Genomic DNA, 18,586 nt, shown 5'->3' with positions numbered 1-18,586 from the left:
AAAATAATGAACAAGGGGCTGGGGATGTGGCTCAAGCGGTAGCGCATTCACCTGGCATGCATGAGGGCCAGGTTCGATCCTCAGCACCACATACAAAACAAAGATGTTGTGTCCGCCGAGAACTAAAAAATAAATATTTTTTTTATATTATACAAATGCCAAATGTCTTCTTTGATATAAGGAGAGTAACTAAGAACAGACTAGGGAAGAAGAGCACGAGAAGAAGACCAACATTAAACAAGGATGAGAGGTGGAAGGGAAAGGGAGAGAGAAGGGAAATTGCATGGAAATGGAAGGAGACCCTCAGGGTTATACAAAGTTACATACAAGAGGAAGTGAGGGGAAAGGGAAAAATAATACAAGGGGGAGGAATGAATTACAGTAGTGGGGGTAGAGAGAGAAGAGGGGAGGGGAGGGGAGGGGAGGGAGGATAGTAGAGGATAGGAAAGGCAGCAGAATACAACAGACTTGAGTATATCAATATGTAAATCAATGGAAGTGTAACTGATGTGATTCTGCAAGCTGTATACGGGGTAAAATGGGAGTTTATAACCCACTTGAATCAAAATGTGAAATATGATATATCAAGAACTATGTAATGTTTTGAACAATCAACAATAAAAAAAAGGCTACAATTAAGAACACAGCTGTCATAAGTTTTGCAATTTCAAAGAAATTAAACTTTAATTTTAGAAAAATCTCAAATCAGTGTATCATAGACCTTCAGGGTTGCTCTCCAGTAATCCTGGGAAAGATAATTAAAGCCACAAAATAATGTTAAAAAAAATAAAAATAAATAAATATTTTTTTAAATATTAAATACTAAAAATAAATATATTTTTTTTATTTTTTAGCCACTTCCTCAGCCCTTTTTTTGTTTTCTTTTTTAAACTTTTTGAAACAGTCTCTCTAAGTTGCTCAGAGCCTCACTAAATTATTGAGGCTGGCTTTGAATTCCTGCGTCAGCCTCCCGAGCTTCTGGTATTACAGGCGTGTGCCACCGTGCCTTACTTTCTTATGAATAACTTTTTAAGCCAGCTTGAAAAATCTGAGTGGGCAAAGGGAAGGGAATATCAGCCTGTGGAACTTTGAAAAGAAATTCAGAGTGATTGACAAGGACCCACGTTCTTGAGTTATCAATCACTTTGACAGTGACATCAGCACCATCACTGCTTATTTGTTTTCTTTTTTTTTAAAGAGAGAGAGAGAGAAAATTTTTTTTTAATATTTATTTTTTAGTTTTCGGCGGACACAACATCTTTGTATGTGGTGCTGAGGATCGAACCCGGGCCGCATGCATGCCAGGTGAACGTGCTACCGCTTGAGCCGCATCCCCAGCCCTTATTTGTTTTCTTATTACCTTTTCCCTCTCCTCATTTTCTCTTACCGCTCTTATGTTTTTATAACTCCCTTGAACAGGTTTCATTTACTTTGTCATCTATGTTCCTGTTAAATATTGGGGATACCATTAGGCATTTTCTTGTTTTAAAACATTAATCTCCTTAGCATATAAATGAATTGTAATTACCACATTGTGGGAACAAAAAATATTTTTTTAGTCTGATGAATTAATTTGAAATAATTCTCAAATTCATTTATTAAAATTAAGATTTTAATTTTACTTTAGCATCTTTAATCAGTAAGATCTATATTATAAGTTTTTAATCTTTATTTCTTGCTTAAGTAGTTTTAAGTTTTTTATTTGAAAAAGTTAAATGTCTATTTTTAATTTATTTTGGTGTTTACTCTTCTTTAAGAAGGCTAGAGTAATAAGAAACTGATTTTGGAATACATGCTAGCTCCAACTTCATCTTGTCTAACTCTCTCTCATGTTTTTCATGGCCCAAGGTTTTACTATGAGCAGAGACTACTACGGAAAGTCTTTGAAGAATGGAAAGAAGAGTGGTGGGTTTTGAATCGAGAATGGAAACTCTGTGTTCGAGCTGACTGTCACTACAGGTCAGATTTTGTGTCACATTACTTCAATTTTACACATTTAAAAAAAATTATTTTTAGTTGTAGTTGGACACAATACTTTCATTTGATTAATTTATTTTTATGTGGTGCTGAGGATTGAACCCAAGGCCTTGCATGTGCTCAGTGAGTGCTCTACTGCTGAGCCACAACCTCAGCCCCCAATTTTACACATTTTAATAGATAGATTTGACATATAGTCAGATTCCTTTTGGCATGTTTTTGGTCAAAAGGAGTAAAGTTAGATTGCTTTCTGGTTTTCTTCAAATCATTTTTAGAGTAAGCAATTTGAAGTCCTAAATTAAACCCAAGCATGTATGCGTGCACTTGCATGTGTATATACATATGCATACACACTCCTAATAACCATTATATATTGGTCATGCTAATGATTTGAATGGGGTTTCTCACTGATTCTCACTTCTGTATAATTTCTGAGAGTATTCTGTTATTTAAAAAATATTGTTGTAATTCATGTTGATTATGGGAGAAAATATATGCCCAATATAGAACATTAAGAAAAAAAAAGGAAACTTGAAATAGAAAGTAAACATATTTTTGTTGTTGTTGTTGTGTTGGGGATTGAACACAGGGCCTTGTGCATGCAAGGAAAGCACTGTACCAACTGAGCCATATCCCCAGCCAGTAAACATTCTTAATCCTTGATGTTCACATTCACATTCCCTGAGATGAAGGGATAAAGTAAAACTTGTGAATTAGATCAAATACACATTTTTTTAGATCTTTTTTAAAAAAGTATATATACGTTATGTCTTTAAGATGATATTGACTGTCATTATAGTCACTTTTAGTTGGGATAGGACTTCTGACTTCTGACCATTTCAGATTAAAAATAGATCCATTGAGGTCCTGGCATGGTGGTGCATGCCTGTAATGCCCGTAGCTTAGGAAGCTGAGGCAAGAGGCTTAAAGTTCAAAGCCAGTCTTAGCAAGTTAGTGAGGCCTTAGCCAACTTAAAAATACCCTACACTAAATAAAATATAAAATGGGCTGGGTATGTGGCTCAGTAGTTGAGTGCCCCTGTGTTTAATCCCTGGTACTTAAAAGAGAGAGAGAGAGAGAGAGAGATTGATTTTCAGTAGTTCTAAAAGCCTACACTTAAATTTGAAATCAAGCTTTAGAATTGGGGTAGTGAAATTATGGAGGGATGAAAGTGTTAAGATGTGTGATGTCTATATAAAGGAGAAGAAAAAGGAAAAAGCTCCATTGACCATATTGCAGTGACAAGGAGAAGTAATGTTTTTCAGTGTGGATGATTAGAATGATATGAGTGTCCTTCCAAATGTCATGGCTTTGTGCATGTTGAAAGTGAAGTTATTCTTGGAGAAGTCAAGCTTTTCTTCCTCAGTGACATTTTAAGGTATAGAGAATGAATCTTTCTCTATATAATTTATCCTCCTATTTTCAAGGAGGATAAATTTCTCTGTGATTGTAGGAAATGGAATTTTTGCTTAGGTGCTGATAGGTTTTTTGTTCTATATTCCATGTTCTGAGTATAGAACAGATGGGTGTGTTGGATTAAGAGTTGTTTTGTCTTAAAAAGCCATTAGTGTTGCATATCAGTGCAGTGTTTCATACCTGTGATCCCAGCAACTTGGGAGGCTGTTTCAAGGGATCAAGTTCAAGGCCAATCTGGGCAATCTGTCTTAAAATTAAAATAAAAAGGGCTGGAGATGTAGCTCACTTCTAAATCTCCTCTGGTTTCAGTACTAAAAAAGAAAGAAAGAAAGAAAAAGAATCAATGCCATATATCATTTGTTTTTCTGATTCCTCAGATATTACTTGTACAACTTAATGTTCCAGTACTGGAAGATCTATGTGCATCAGCAGCAGGAGATGAAGAACAAGTACATTAGAGCCTTGGATCATGGTGAGAAAAGGAACCACATGTGTAAAGTAGATGCCCACATTTACTTTCACAGGAGCTCTTGAGAGGGATAAACAGATTGTCTGGAAGCAAGAATAACTCAAGATTAAAGGGAAGATTCCATTTCACATTTTTCAGAATGCATAATCTCTGGGGTATATGATCACATCTCTGATTTTCTCCATATGGCATGGTTTATACACTTAAGACTCATGAGAATTTGTGTGTCCTGGCAATGCCTGTTGGTGGGTTGTTCTGGCTGTGTATCTCCTATGGCACTTGGGGCAGCAGTCTATTTGGCTGCCATGTATCAATTTACCAGAGAGCCATATACTGCTCATTTCTGAACTGTTTTGCCCAGGTTGCTTCTTAGTGATCCAGTGATTAGTTGAGTGCTGCTGCTGTTCTGGTTCCTCCATAAGTAGAGTCCAGAAATGTTGCAGTAATTCACTTGCAGGTCAGCATGGGAAAAGAAATAAGAAGCAGAGCAAGCGAAGCAGCAGCAGGAAAAAAAGTCCTTTATTGTGTACAAGCAATCTTTTTATAGTATTGTGAACAAAGAAGGCAGCCTTCCAACATCAATAAATCAGGTCTTTCAGCTAATTAAACATAGCATACAGAAGTTTTACTTTCTAATCAGAAGTGACCCGCTTCTCATGGCTAATCTATTCTCGGCCTGGACTATGTTGAGCTCTGCTCTTTGTTAAGAACAGATAATAAAATTTTTCTCAGCGCCCTCCTAGCCCACTTGGCAGAACATCCCGTTTGCAGGCAAGTCCTCCCAAGGACAGCAGACACCTCTGTTTTCAAGCATGTCTACTGTTACCTTATCTAAACCTTGAAGGAGCCTCTCGTTTGCAAGTAGGCCCTCCCAAGGACAGTAGACACCTCGTTTTCAAGCTGTTACCTATCTATACCTTGACAGAATATCCCGTTTCCAGGCAGACTCCATCAAGGACAGTAATAGTAACGCAGTTACATCTGATTCTCTACACAGACACCCATCTGAAGAGTCCAAGGGAAAAAGGCACAGGGTTTAAAAATGATTATGTAACCTGCATTAGCTACTGCCTTATATGCATTCCATATGACTCTCCTGCATGTACTTCAAACTCACCCTGCATGTCACAAGTACTTGTCAACTCCCTTACCGTATAGACCTGCTTTTCTTTCTACTTTTCCTAAGTGAGAAGCCTTTGTTAGGAATAGCCTGTTCATTTCTTATGCCTCAAATCATCAGTTATCTAATGTTATATGATAGTCCTCTGTGGTGTCACTTGTAGTCTTTTTTCTTTGCCACTGCCTGAGAGTAATCCTCATCTTTTCTACAGAATGTTATGTGTATCTTTTCAGTCATTTCCTTGCACTTATTTTCTCCCTCTTCTCATTGTGTGCATAGCTAAAGCATGGTAAGACACAGAAAATATCATATCACTCTCTTGCATAATAGTTCATTTGGTCTAGGCATGTTGGCACTTTCCTATAATCCTAGTTACTCAGGAGGCTGAGGCAGGAGAATCACAAGTTTGAGGTCAGCCTCAGCAACTTAGACTCTGAGCAGCTGGGATTACAGGTATCTGCCACTGTGCCCAACCATTTTCAAGCCCATTTCAAAAGGTGAAAGATTTATGTGATCTGAAGAGAAACAAGAGTATCAGGTTTTTGTTTTGTTTTTGTTTTTTCCTTTTTTTTTTTTTTTAGGTGATACTGAAGATAGAACTCACAATAATATACCACTGATGTACACATACAGCTCTTTTTAAAAAAAAAAATTGAGATATGGTTTCACCAAATTGTCTAGACTAGGCTTGAATTTATAATCCTTTTGTGAGGCCTCCCAGGTAGATAGAATTATAGGCTTGTAACATCATGCCCAGCTCCAGGCCTGTTTTATTTATTTATATGTATTTATTTTTATCATTATTTTAGTTATACATGACAGTAGAATGTATTTGGACATATTATATATACTTGAAGTATAACTTCATTCTACTATCTTTCTCATTCTCATCCTCCCTCCTTTCCTCCCATACTGCCTGTCCAATCTGGTGAACCTCCCCTTCTCCCTCCCTGCCCCCATTGTGAATTGGCATCCCCATATCAGAACTTTTGGTTTTTTGAGATTGGCTTATTTCACTTAGCTTGATAGTCTCCAGTTCCATCCATTTACTGGCAGATGCCATAATTTTATTTTACCAAAGTGATGATACCATTTGTATTTCCATCAGCAATTTTTGAAGATTCTACTTTTACTATATCCTCACTAGCTCTTAGTGTTGCTATCTGAAAAAAAATTTTAACTGTATTGATAGGTCAGTACAGATGTCACACTGTGGCTTTAGTTTGAATTTCCTTAATGAGTAATGATGTTGAGTATCTTTTCCTTTGCTTATGTTCTTATTTGCAATCTCTCTCTTTTAGTGAAGTGTCTGTTCAAGATCTTTTATTCTGGGCTGGGGCTGTAGCTCAGTATCAGAGGTCTTGCCTAGAACATGTGAGGCACTGGGTTCAACGCTTAGTACTGCATAAAAATAAATAAAATAAAGGCATGCTGCCCATCTACAACTCCAAAAAAATAGAAAAAATAAAAATCTTTTCTTTGGTACTGGGGATTGAACCCAGCAGTGCTTAACTCTTGAGCCACATCTCTAGCCCTTTTTATTTTTGTATTTTGAGACAAGGTCTTGCTAAATTGCTGAGGCTGGCTTTGAACTTTAGATCCTCCTGGCTCGGGTTCCTGAACCTCTGGTACTAGACATGTGCTACCATGCCCAGGTTTTTGTTCTTTTAAATTGGGTTGTTTGAGTTCTTGTTCAATTTTCAGGGTTTTAAAAAAATGTATGTATTCTAGTCTGGGTATAGTGGTGCATAACTCTAGTACAGCTATTGGGAAGAGGTTTGTTCCTGATTTTAAGGGAAAATTATTCAGTCTTTAACCATTAAGTATTATGATAGGTTTTTGTAGATGTTCTTCATCAGGTAAAGGAAGCTCCCTTGTTCTGAGTATTTTTTGCTGACTTGATAGTTTTTCTGTATCAATTGCCATGATAATATATCTTTTTTTAGAGACACAGATCTTACTATGTTTCTGAATTTAAACTCTTGGGCTCAAGTAATCCTTTTGCCTCAGCCTCCCTAGGAAGCTGTGATTACAGGTAGTGCCCAGTTCTATTCTTTTTTTAGTTCAGTACTATGATGAATTATTTAGAGCGATTTTTGATTTTTTGAATCAACTTTACATTCCTCAGAGTACTTTCACTCTTTATATCTTACTGGGTTCAATTTCTAATTTCTTTTTTTTTTTTTTTTTTTTTGGTACCAGGCATTAAACCCAGGGGGCACTTAACCATTGAGCCATATCAATATCCCTTTTTATATTTTATTTTGGAATAGTATCTCACAAAGTTGTTTAGGGCCTTGCTAAGTTGCTGAGACTTGAGACTGGCTTTGAACTAGGAATCCTCCTGCCTTAGCCTCCCAGGCTGCTGGGATTATAGAAATGTGCCACTATTTCAGATTTCTTTGAAGATTTTTGCTTCTGTGTTCATGTGGGATGTTGCTCTGTTGTTTTCTTTTGTCATATGTTTTTGTCTGGTTTTGGTTAATGCTGGGTAATACAGGCCTCACAAAATGTTTTGGAAAGTATTTCAGCCTCATCTATTTTCTGACAGAGATTTGCAGAGTTGGTTTTATTTGTTCCTTAAATTTTCAGTAAAATTCTTTGATGAAATCCTTTAGTTCTGGCATTTTCTTTGTGGAAGGATATTAAACTTTGAGTTCAAGTTTATAAATACATGTTAGGTTATTTTGGTTATTTTTTGAGTGAGTTTTCAAGGAATATGTTTTTCAAATATGTTATCAAATTTATGAGCATGGAATATTTCATTATAATAACTTCAGTGTGTTATAGAATCTGTAGTCAAACCCTTTTTTTAATTCTTGATGTTGGTAATTTATGTCTTCAGTCTTTTTATTTTTGACCATTATGATTTTTTTATTCTTTTTAGTTAAACGTGACAGTAGAATGTATTTTGACATATCATACACTCACGGAAGCTTTGGTTTTAATTTGGTCTTCTTTTTCTAGTTTCTTAGAATGTAAATTGAGGTTATTGATTTAAGACATTACATTTTTTTTTCTAAGATAAGCATTTAGTGCTACAAATAAAGTTCCCTTAAAGTGTTTTAACTGCATCATGCAAAATTTAATGTTATATTTCTGTTTTCATTCAGTTAAAAAAAATTCTAATTCCACTTATGATTTTTCCTCTTTTTTTTTTTCCCTCCTGTTTTTGTACTGGGGATTGATCCCAGAGGCACTCTACTTTTGTCCTATATTCCCATTCTTTTTTAGTTTTTATTTTGAGACATGATCTCACTGAGTTGCCCAGACTGGCCTGGATCTGTAACCCTCTTGCCTCAGCCACCAAGTTGCTGGGAAGAGGTGTAGGCCCCATAGATTATTTAAAAGAATGCTTAATTTCCTAATATTTGGGTATCTTCTTGTATCCTTTTGTTAAGAATTTCTAATTTATTCCATTATGGATTAGAGAATAAGATACAGTATGATTTCAGTCCTTTTAATTTTAAGGTTTGATTTGTGGCCCAGAATATGTCCTGTCTCATAAATGTTATCTATGTATTGTGGAACAGAAGGGAAAAGTCACTTGAATTTTTAAGAGAAAAAAATTATTTCTGACTTATGTGTTCTTTCAGGCCATGTCCGTAGATATCTGAAGTACTATTCACTATTGTGTAAAAAGTTTACAAGTACTTTCAGGCCTTAAGGAGAATTATGGTCACATTGTCACATATATCCAAATCATGGCAGAGACAGCTAATGCAGATTCCTGTGTTATATGTCTAGAAAATAGGTACATTTTTCATGAATTATTAAGATACATTTTTCATGAATTATCTCATGTATGATTTATAGACATACCTGTAAGGGAACATCATTTTACAGATGAGGAACATTTATAGGTTACTTAGCCTATAAATGAAAAAAATCAGTATTGAAAAAAAATCAGTAATGAAACCCATCTTTAGTTGGGCACAGTGGTGCATACCTGTATTTCCAGCAGTTTGGGAATCTGTTGCAGGAAGATGGAAAGTTCAAGGCCCACCTCATCAACTTAGCAAGGTCCTAAGGAACTTAATGAGACTCTTTCTCAAATAAAAAATAGAGCTGAGGATGTAGCTCAGTGGTAGAGTGCTACTGGGCACTTTCAATCCCCAGGACACCACCCCCCAAATAAAATTTTAAGAAATCCCGCTTATCTTTCTTGAGCCCAGACTCTAGACCTCAGTACCATACTAGTCCTCATTACCCCAAGTATGCTGAATCCTGAGGTCTGGGATGAGCACAAGGAAGAGAGATGTTAAAATCTCCTTCATATTTTGATTTGAAATATACAATATATCTTTAGTATTCCTGGCCACATTTTGGAGAATGTTCAAAAACTAGTAATTTTATTTTCTCCATTATGTTCCATAAAGCAAAAAAAATTTACTTCATTAGTGATGGCTTTCATAATGGAAGTAGAATTTACTAGGAGAACTGTGAGCCCTTGCATCTCCTATCCCTGTGGAGCTCCCTTTTTTTGCTGTCTGTTTATTCACATCATTTCATCTATAAATACTATAGAAAATATATTTATTTAAACTAAGAAATTTTAGAGTGAAGGATTTCTGAACAGTTCAGTATGTTGGTTTTCCTGTAAATGCTTTGTACTTGCCATCTTTGTTTTTGTTTTGAGTCCTTTTAATTTTGTACCACTTCACAACATTTCCAGCAGGGGGCATCTGAAGGCTGTAGGGATTTGACTATTCAAAGACTGGATGAGTACAGAGCACCTGTGAGCTTTCATTGTAACCCAGAGTAATGCATCTTCTGTCAGCCCTTTAAAAAACATCTATCTCTCGCTGAGTGTGGTGATGCACACCTGTAATCCCAGTCACTCGGAAGGCTGAGACAAGAGGTTTGCATGTTCTAGACCAGCCTCAGCAATTTAGTGAGGTCCTAAGCAATTTTGCAAGGCCCTGTCTCAAAAAAAGGGAGTGAAGATATGGCTCACCGCTGGTTAAGTGCCCCTGGGATCAATCCTCAGCACCAAAAATAAAATAAAACATAAAAAACATCTCTATGTCTAGATGCAAAGCAAAAGATGCGACAAGCCTGGAAGTCCTGGTTGATCTATGTGGTTGTTCGTAGGACCAAATTGCAGATGCAGACCACTGCTCTGGAGTTTAGGCAGCAGAGTATCTTACGGTGAGTATGCTCAATTACCCTACAGATTAACAGCCATTATTTTACCTCAACATGCTTCTTTAACCCACCTTAAAAAATGTTTTGAATACAGCTTATGCCTAATAAATATGTATTGATAACTTGTTCAACTATAAAGATTAATCACATGATTCCTTATAATCACAATAAATACTTATTGAGTACATTACTCTGTTATAAACCTTATGTTCAACAGATGTTGTTTAATGATGACCTTAAAAAATAATTTAAAGAAACCCTGTGTTAAGTTAGTATGTATGTTAATTTTTTAAGGTAAAGTATCTCATTTAATTCTCATCATAAACTATAAGACTCAGGAAGGTTGAGTAACTTGTCTGAACTCATAAGTTATAATTGGTAAAACTAAGGCTCACCCACCCTTGCTTTAACTACTGCTCTTCATTGCATCACATCAGCATTTTGGACACACTGGAAGAACATGAAGTAGTTGTGATATGTGTACCAATGAGCTACTTTATAATGAGACTAATTCCCCTATATATTGTCTCTGATGGTTCTTTGGGTCCTGAATGGTAGTATACTAAAAGCTCAGCATCTGCCCAGAAAAACTGGGCACTAAATATAGCATGGATAGCTTTGCAACTACACTGACTTGGATTTGTAACCCTTTCCAGCATATATTATTGGGTCACTTCACTTCTCCAAGTCTCTGATTCCTTGCCTGTGAAATAGGCCTACGTGGCATTGAGTGTCTTTCAAGGTTGCCATTGAGAATAAATAAAGTAATATTTTTAAAGTAGTTAGCAGTGTCCAGAACATCAGTGGACATAAAAAAATTATTTAAATAGAAATAACATAATAATAACATAATTTATTTTAAATTTATTCAGTATTTTGAAATAGTATGCAGTTCTACTTGAATCTATGGAGAATATATTTTATGCAATCAATTTATTTACTTAATGTATATTTATTGAGGGCTTAAAATATTCTGGGACTATACTGGTGCTGGGGCTATGTTCAGGGAACTTGTAATTCCTTAAAGTTTTTTTTTTTTGACATAACTTAAATATATATAGTTATAGTTGATAGACCTTTATTTTATTTATTTATCAACTATAACTATAACTATATATATTTATCTATCAACTATAACTATATATATAGTTTGATAGACCTTTATTTTATTTATATGTAGCTAAGAAGGAATATGTATAAATATGTATTTGTATGTATAAAGAAGGAAAAAATCATGCTACAAAACTTGCTGTTTGAAGTAATAATTATGAAGTAGAATAAGCTAGACAAAAAGAGGGATGAACCAGCCCCAGCCCAGATTTTTTTTTAATTAGAGCTTTATGGCTTTGCATAGTATTTTGATTCATCCAGACAAACTCATACATCCATGGAAATCAATTTTGGTTCATGCCTCCCTCCTTCTCCATACCCTTATAATTTTTTAAATTCCTAAAAATGAATTAGCTAGCGATTTTGTCATAAATATTCATTAGCATGATCTTGTTTAGGAGAAAGGAGAGGTCTTTGTGGGTAGAGTGATCAGGCCAGCAATTTGTTTCTGTAAAGCAGAGGTTGCAAACTCTCAATTTCTCAAAGACTGTTTTCCTTCTGCAAATTAGAAAATAAGGAGGGGCTGGCAATGTGTTCAATTGGTAGAGTGCTGGCCTAGCATGCATAAGGCCCTGTGTTCAATCCCTAGGACCACCAAAAAAAGGTAGGAAAAAACCCAATCCAGAAATGAAAACCTGGCTAGAGCAGTAGGAAGGGATGGGATCCAGGAAGACTGGAAATCTAAAAGCCATTTTTTTGTGCAACTTATTCAGTAAAATCTTCTGAATTTTTTTTCAATTTTTGTTTTATTCATTTATTTGTTGCAGTACTATAGATTAAATCCAGGGGTATTCTACCACTGAGCCACACACCCCAGCTCATTAATTAATTCATGCATACATGCTAGGGATTGAACTCAGGGGTGCTTAAGCACTGATCCACATCCCCACCCTGTTTTGCTTTTTATTTTGAGACAGGGTCTTGTTAAGTTGCTTATAGCCTCACTAAGTTGCTGAGGCGGGCCTCATACTTATAATCCTTCTACCTCTGCCTCCCAAATCTCTGGGATTTTAGGTGTGCTCCACCACGTCCAGCTTATTTTTTATTTTAAATCAGGTTCTCTCTAAGTTGCTGAGGCTGTCCTCAAACTGCCATCCTCCTGCCTCCTCTGCCTCCTGAGTCAGTGGGGTTTCAGCCATGTGCCACTGTACCTAGATCCTCATTTTAAAAATGTTGACAATAATTCAAGGTTTTAGAAAATAAACTGTGTAGGCCAGAGGAAGTCTGTAGTGCCTAAAGCTGGATATGATTTTAGGTATCATCAGTTTCCACATGGGCAACTCTAGAATGTTTCTTGATTATTGTTATTGTAGGTTTTTTTGTTTTGTTTTGTTTTTGTAGTGGATCTAGTAGGCATCAGTTTAGAGATGGCACTATGAAGGAAAGGTACTTGAGCTGAGAGTGAGCGGCCTAGTCTATGATGGCCTTTCTCTTTTCTGGGTGTTTTTTTTTTCTCACTTCTGTCTTCAATTTGCTCTTCCAGGGTGTGGTGGAGCAAGTGGAGATGGCACCTAGGACAGGCCTACATGAGCCAGGTTCTTCATGCCACAGCTATAAAGCACAGGGCCTTGTGCCTCCAGCTACAGGTGAGTTCAGCAAACTTGGGTTTTGGTGTCCTCTTTCTGTGTTGTTAAGCCTCATACACAGAAAGGGCAGGGTAAGACTTCCAATAGGAAGCCATTCTGCTGTAGCCCGTTGCTGGGAGGTCAGCTCAGGGGGCTGAGGAGAAGGTGGGTAACAGAAGTAGTATGGAAGGCTGAGCTTTTCAACAGAAAAGTACTGCTATTAGAAACACACAGAGGCTTGTCCCAGGTGTGATGCCCATGGTTTTTGAGAGTTTCTGGTAAATATGGAACTGAAGGGGGTTTATGAATTAGTTACAAACTATTTAAAGAAACAGCAGTGTACTCTTATTTCCTCATTACAGTTTTTCTACAGCTAATTGGAAAGTAATGCAGGCAGAAAAGAAATTAAGCCAAAAAGAAATTCATGTTCCTTTTCATTTTTGTTTGTCTCAGGGGTTTCTTTTTGGGCAGTCACTAGGTTTTGGTCAGTTATAAAGGACTAAGAATTGTACCTAAACTATGGTGTGGTAAAACTTTTTATTACATTTGGTGTCTCTGAAATTATCACTTTTTTATATCTGCTGGGTATTTTTTAAGGTTGCCAAGTCAGTTATAGAAAATAGAACAGGGAGTAGGAAAAAATATATCTGTTACTAAATGTAGGAGCAGTATCTTTTTAATCTGACAACATATTGCATAGTCTGTACAAGTATATACAGATGACGCACCGAATAGCATATACAAGACTGTGTGTGTAGTTAAGTGGCAGAGCACATACTTAGCATGTGTGGGCCGTTGGTTCAATCCCCAGCATATGGGAGGGAGGAGGTAGTATATACAGTCATCTAGATAAGCCAAATTTGGCCTGCTTTCTGATTTTGTAAATAAAGATTTATTGGAATGCCACTACACCCATTATTTCATGTATCATGTGTATACTTTGAGGCTACAAGAACAGACAAGAGTTGAGTAATTGCAGCAGAAACCATATACCTTACAAAGACCTTTTAAGGAAAAGCTTGCTGACCCATGAATTCCTAATATCTTTTTTTTTTAATATTTATTTTTTAGTTGTAGTTGGACAAAATACCTTTTTTCACTTATTTATTTTATGTGGTGCTGAGGATCGAACCCAGAATCTCGCACTTGCGAGGTGAGCGCTCTACCGATGAGCCACAACCCCAGCCCTCCTAATATCTTTCAAGTCAATTGCAAGGAATAAAGAGATACAGCTCTTGCCAATAATAATTATAGTAGCCGCAGCAACAATAACTTTTTATTTTTATTTTATTCCTGGAGTGCCAGGGATTGAACCTAAGTCCTCACATATGCACAAGTACTCTACCACTGATCTAAACCCTAATCCACAATAACTTTTGTTGTGATCTTATTTGAGCAAGGCCCTGGATTGAGTGCTTTACATCATTATCTTAGTTGATTTTCATAATTCTTTTTCCTTAAACCCTGTATTATTATTGAAAAAACTAAGCAGATTAAATAACTTGAACCAGTTTCATATACATAACAAAGGTCAGAACCAGGATTTAACCCAAATTAAATTGCAAAGCTATTCTCTGAACCATCATGCTATGTTGTTCTTATGAGACCTATAATCTCAGGAGGGAGATGGAACTGACAAATGGAAATTGTTGTAAACATAGGAGCATAATGAGACTGATTTTGTCATTGATAGGCAACTGTATTGAGTGTTCCTTTCAGATACCCACTTTGAGAGGCCATAAACTCAGTCTGCTCATCCTACTTTGCTCAGAACATTTGCAGTAGTCTTCAAAGTTTGCAATTACAGAATTGATTGAATATTTTTAGTGATAAGATGTTGAGATTGGGTTTGAGGTTGAATTTAACTTTATATAAACTGTCAAAAGTCATTCTGAGGTCATTCATGGTGATTTGTGCCTGTAATCCCAATGACTCAGGAGACATAGGCAGGAGGATACCAAGTTCAAGGGAAGCTTGGGCAACTTGGCAAGACCCTGGCTCAAAATTAAAAAAGAAAAAAAATATATATGGGCTGGGCTTGTAGCCCAGTGGTTGACCTTACATGTGTGAGGCACTGGGTTTGATCCTGAGTGCCACAGAAAAATAAATTAAGATATTGTGTCCATCTACCCAAAATTTTTTTGAAAAACTATACATATATGTGTATACATATATTATGTGTATATATATATGTATTTATATACACACACACACACACATATGTATATATAAAGATCTGGGGGTATAGCTTTGTGGTAAAGTGCCCCAGTGTTTGGTTCATAGTACTGGAAGGAAAAACTCATTTTGAGTCAGCAAGTGAAAAATGTGAGTAATCAAGGAACTTTGTTGACATAGACTAAAAAACTAGATGAGTCTCTAAGAGTGGACTTCATTGTGTGGATTATATGTAATAATGCCTTGTATCTATAAATATTACATGGTTTTACCAAGCACTTACCCTTAAGTCATTTTTCTTAATCTTTAACAACATCTCTATAAACTAGGCTAGGGCAGTCATCATGGTTACTTAGAACTTGGGCATGGTGGTACTTTCCTGTAATCCCAGTGACCTGGGAGGATAAGGCAGAAGATTGCAAGATCAAAGCCAGCCTGAGCAATTTAGCAAGGCCCTAAGCAATTTATTGAAACACTGTCTCAAAATAAAATTTAAAAAGGGCTGAGTACTTAGTGTTAATGCACCCCTGGCTTCAATCCCAGTACCAAAAAAAAAAAAAAAGTTACATATAGGAGAAGGAAGAGTACCTCCTGAATTAACTTTGTTACATACTTTTAACATTTAAACATTTTACATAATTGAAAAGCAAAAATAAAGCAAACATGGAGTTTGTGGCAGAAAATAATCATGGTACATAGTTTGCCTGTTCATTCCTATTGGAATGGATTCTGAGGAAGCAAAAAAGACTGCTAAGCAATCTGAAAATGTGTTCAGTGTTCTTATTGTTATTAGCAGGCTTGGAATTGTTATGTTGAAACTATTATAGCCACATCAGGAGATGAAGCAAATAACTATGACACTGTCATTAGGACTCAGAATTTTTAGTGCAAAAGAAAAGATACAGGGATAAAATAAATTAAATAAAGAGCCCTATAATCTGTAATTGGGAAATACAAATATCAGTTTGGACCCATGGTTTCATTTTTTAAAATTTTTTTTAGATGTTGATGGACCTTTATTTTATTCATTTATTTATATGCAGTGTTGAGAATCAAACCCAGTGCATCCTCATATATGCTAGACAAGCACTCTTCCTTGGAGCCACAACCCCAACCCCCCATGGTTTTATTTTATCTTTAAAAAGTATTTGTAAATGTTTTTACTGAAAAGACTTAGAAACAGTGGCAAGAATGTAGCATTTAGTATCTTCTGTGCCCAAGTTGTGGCCTCTATTTCTTGCTAAAAGGCACAAGGGCTATTTGAGAAATAGATGATTCTAAGTCTCAGGCAGGAAATAGAAAAAATAAAGCTTGGATATAGTATGTTATCAGCTAGGCGTGGTGGCTCATGCCTATAATATAGCAACTCCAGAGGCTAAGGCAGGAAGATTGCGAGTTCAAAGCCAGCCTCAGCAAAAGTGAGGTGCTAAGCAACTCAGTGAGAGACCCTGTCTCTAAATAAAATACAAAATAGGGCTGGGGATGTGGCTCAGTGGTTGAGTGCCCTTGAGTTAATCCCTGGTACAAAAAAAAAAAAAAAAAAAGGAAATTAACAAAAGCTTAAGTAAGGTTGTGTTGGAAGGATTCAGGAGCCAGTGAGAGCCAATTTGAAGCCCATGAGTTTAAGAAAAATTGGGACATTAAAAAAAAAAATGCCTGCAATGGATTGAGAAATATATCCTAAAATTCATGCATTCAAAATGATTTTTTTAAAAAATTCATCATTATTTTGAGTCATTAGGGCATTAACTCAACTCTTTGAAAGTTAATGAAGGCAACAAAATTAGCCCATTGTGTCCCATCATCCCAGATGTGGAACAGCTATGAAAAAGTGAAATTGATGTGGTGGCCCATGCCTATAATCACAGCAGCTTGGGAGGCTAAGGCAGGAAGATCACAAGTTCAAAGCCAGCCTCAGCAACTTAGCAAGGTCCTAAGTAACTCAATGAAACCCTGTCTCTAAATAAAATATTAAAAATGGGGACTGAGGATGTGGCTCAAGTGGTAATGTGCTCGCCTGACATGCAAGGGGCGCTGGGTTGGATCCTCAGCACCACATAAAAATAAAATAAAGATGTTGTATCCACCAAAAAACTAAAAAATAAATATTTAAAAAATTCTCTCTTTCTCTTCTCTCTTAAAAAAAAATGGGGCTCTGGTTGTGGCTCAGTGATAGAGCACTCACCTAGCACGTGCGAGGTGCCAGGTTTGATCCTCAGCACCACATAAAAATAAATAAATAAACTAAAAAAGGCCTGGGGGCTGGGGTTGTTGCTCAGTGGTAGGGTGCTTGCCTAGCACGTATGAGGCACTGGGTTTTAGCCTTAGCACAACATAAAAATAAAGGTATTGTGTCCATCTGCAACTAAAAAAAAGTAATATTACAAAGGGGGCTGGAAATGTGGCTCAGTGGTTAAGCACCCCTGGGTTCAATCACTGGTCCCCCCAAAAAGGTAAAATTGAGCAACAAATATACCACTGTGGCAACTTTGAAATACTATTTGAATTGAAAACATGAGATTTAAGCATATATCCCACCTTTCTTGTACAATCTATATTAACCAAGAAACTAAATAGTTAGTTAGACAACTTCTTTATAAAATTCCATTTAATAAATGTAGCAGGCATATTAGAAATAGAAAACTCCTGTTTTGCCACTCCTCATGGGGATGCAGATCTAGGTTGCAGGTCAAAGGATGTTGGGAAACATAATGGAGACCTCAGACCTTCTGAAGCCTGAAGAACCTCAGCATTGCTACAAGGTGACAGCTAGAAACATGTGCCTTATGATACAGTGTAATTGGGAATACCCATCCACATTCATGAAGTGTTTTTCTGCCAGAATTGAACATGACTCCAAACAAGCCCAACACAAATCTAACACTTTGTAGGAAATCTAGGGGTCAGAAGAACAAGTTAAAAGATATTTAAGGAGAGAGTAATTCAAATTCAATATATGGGACATTTTATAGGATAAATGAATTGGTTTCTCTAATAGATAAGTGGCATAAAAGAGAAAAAGTTCATTGTTATAGGAGATTTAAGTGATGTGATAACCAGAGCAAAACAACAACAGAAACATGCTGGCTGTTATATTCATATAGAGGAATACACCAGGGAAGATAAAGTTAGTTAATTTTATCACCCCTTGGATTATACCTGCTGCTTGTGTACTTGTTGATTTTTATTATTCTGTTTCGTTTGTTTTTTTGGTGTTTTTGTTTGTTGAGATGGGGTCTTGTTATGTTGTCCAGGCTGGTCTAAGCTCCTGGCTCAAGCAATCTTTCTATACATGCCACCATGCCTGACCTTTTTTTTTTTTTTTTTTTTTAATTCACAAATAGTAACTTTCTGGAAACAATGTTTGGTGGGGGAGTGGCTGAGGATCAAGAGAATAATTTATTAAATCATTGCTTTTACCACTGAATACTAAGTTACTGAGGGTCTCCCTGAGTTGCTGAGGTTGGCCTCAAACTTGCAGTATTCCTTAGCCTCCGGAGTCACTGGGATTACAGGTATATGCCACCATGTGCAGCCAGAATGCATTTCTGAAAGATCCTTTTGATCTTTGATCCCAGTACAGACTGGGAACCGGTTCTTGGACCC

The 18,586-nt window shown here is 36.4% G+C and overlaps 2 protein-coding genes across 6 annotated transcripts in view; one reads left to right on the top strand and one right to left on the bottom strand.

The window, feature by feature from the left end:
- Pisd (phosphatidylserine decarboxylase) overlaps positions 1–18,586 on the bottom strand; it is a 121,629-nt gene that overhangs the window by 15,391 nt on the left and 87,652 nt on the right. For all 5 annotated transcript variants that reach the window (XM_078039571.1, XM_078039572.1, XM_078039573.1 and 2 more), the window contains one exon: positions 3,574–3,704. In XM_078039571.1, coding sequence (XP_077895697.1) covers positions 3,682–3,704 — 23 coding nt within the window. In that variant the 3' untranslated portion in view covers positions 3,574–3,681. The remainder of the gene's footprint in view (positions 1–3,573; positions 3,705–18,586) is intronic.
- The window catches only part of Sfi1 (SFI1 centrin binding protein), a 71,441-nt gene that overhangs the window by 15,946 nt on the left and 36,909 nt on the right, over positions 1–18,586 (top strand). The window contains 4 exon segments of the mRNA XM_021719836.3: positions 1,849–1,959; positions 3,771–3,865; positions 10,016–10,133; positions 12,724–12,826. Coding sequence (XP_021575511.2) covers positions 1,849–1,959; positions 3,771–3,865; positions 10,016–10,133; positions 12,724–12,826 — 427 coding nt within the window.

The sequence above is a fragment of the Ictidomys tridecemlineatus genome, chromosome 2 (genome assembly GCF_052094955.1).
Source record: "Ictidomys tridecemlineatus isolate mIctTri1 chromosome 2, mIctTri1.hap1, whole genome shotgun sequence".
Lineage (NCBI taxonomy): Eukaryota > Metazoa > Chordata > Mammalia > Rodentia > Sciuridae > Ictidomys > Ictidomys tridecemlineatus.
Note: the sequence above shows the minus strand (reverse complement) of the source record. Positions and strands in the feature narration are given on the sequence as shown.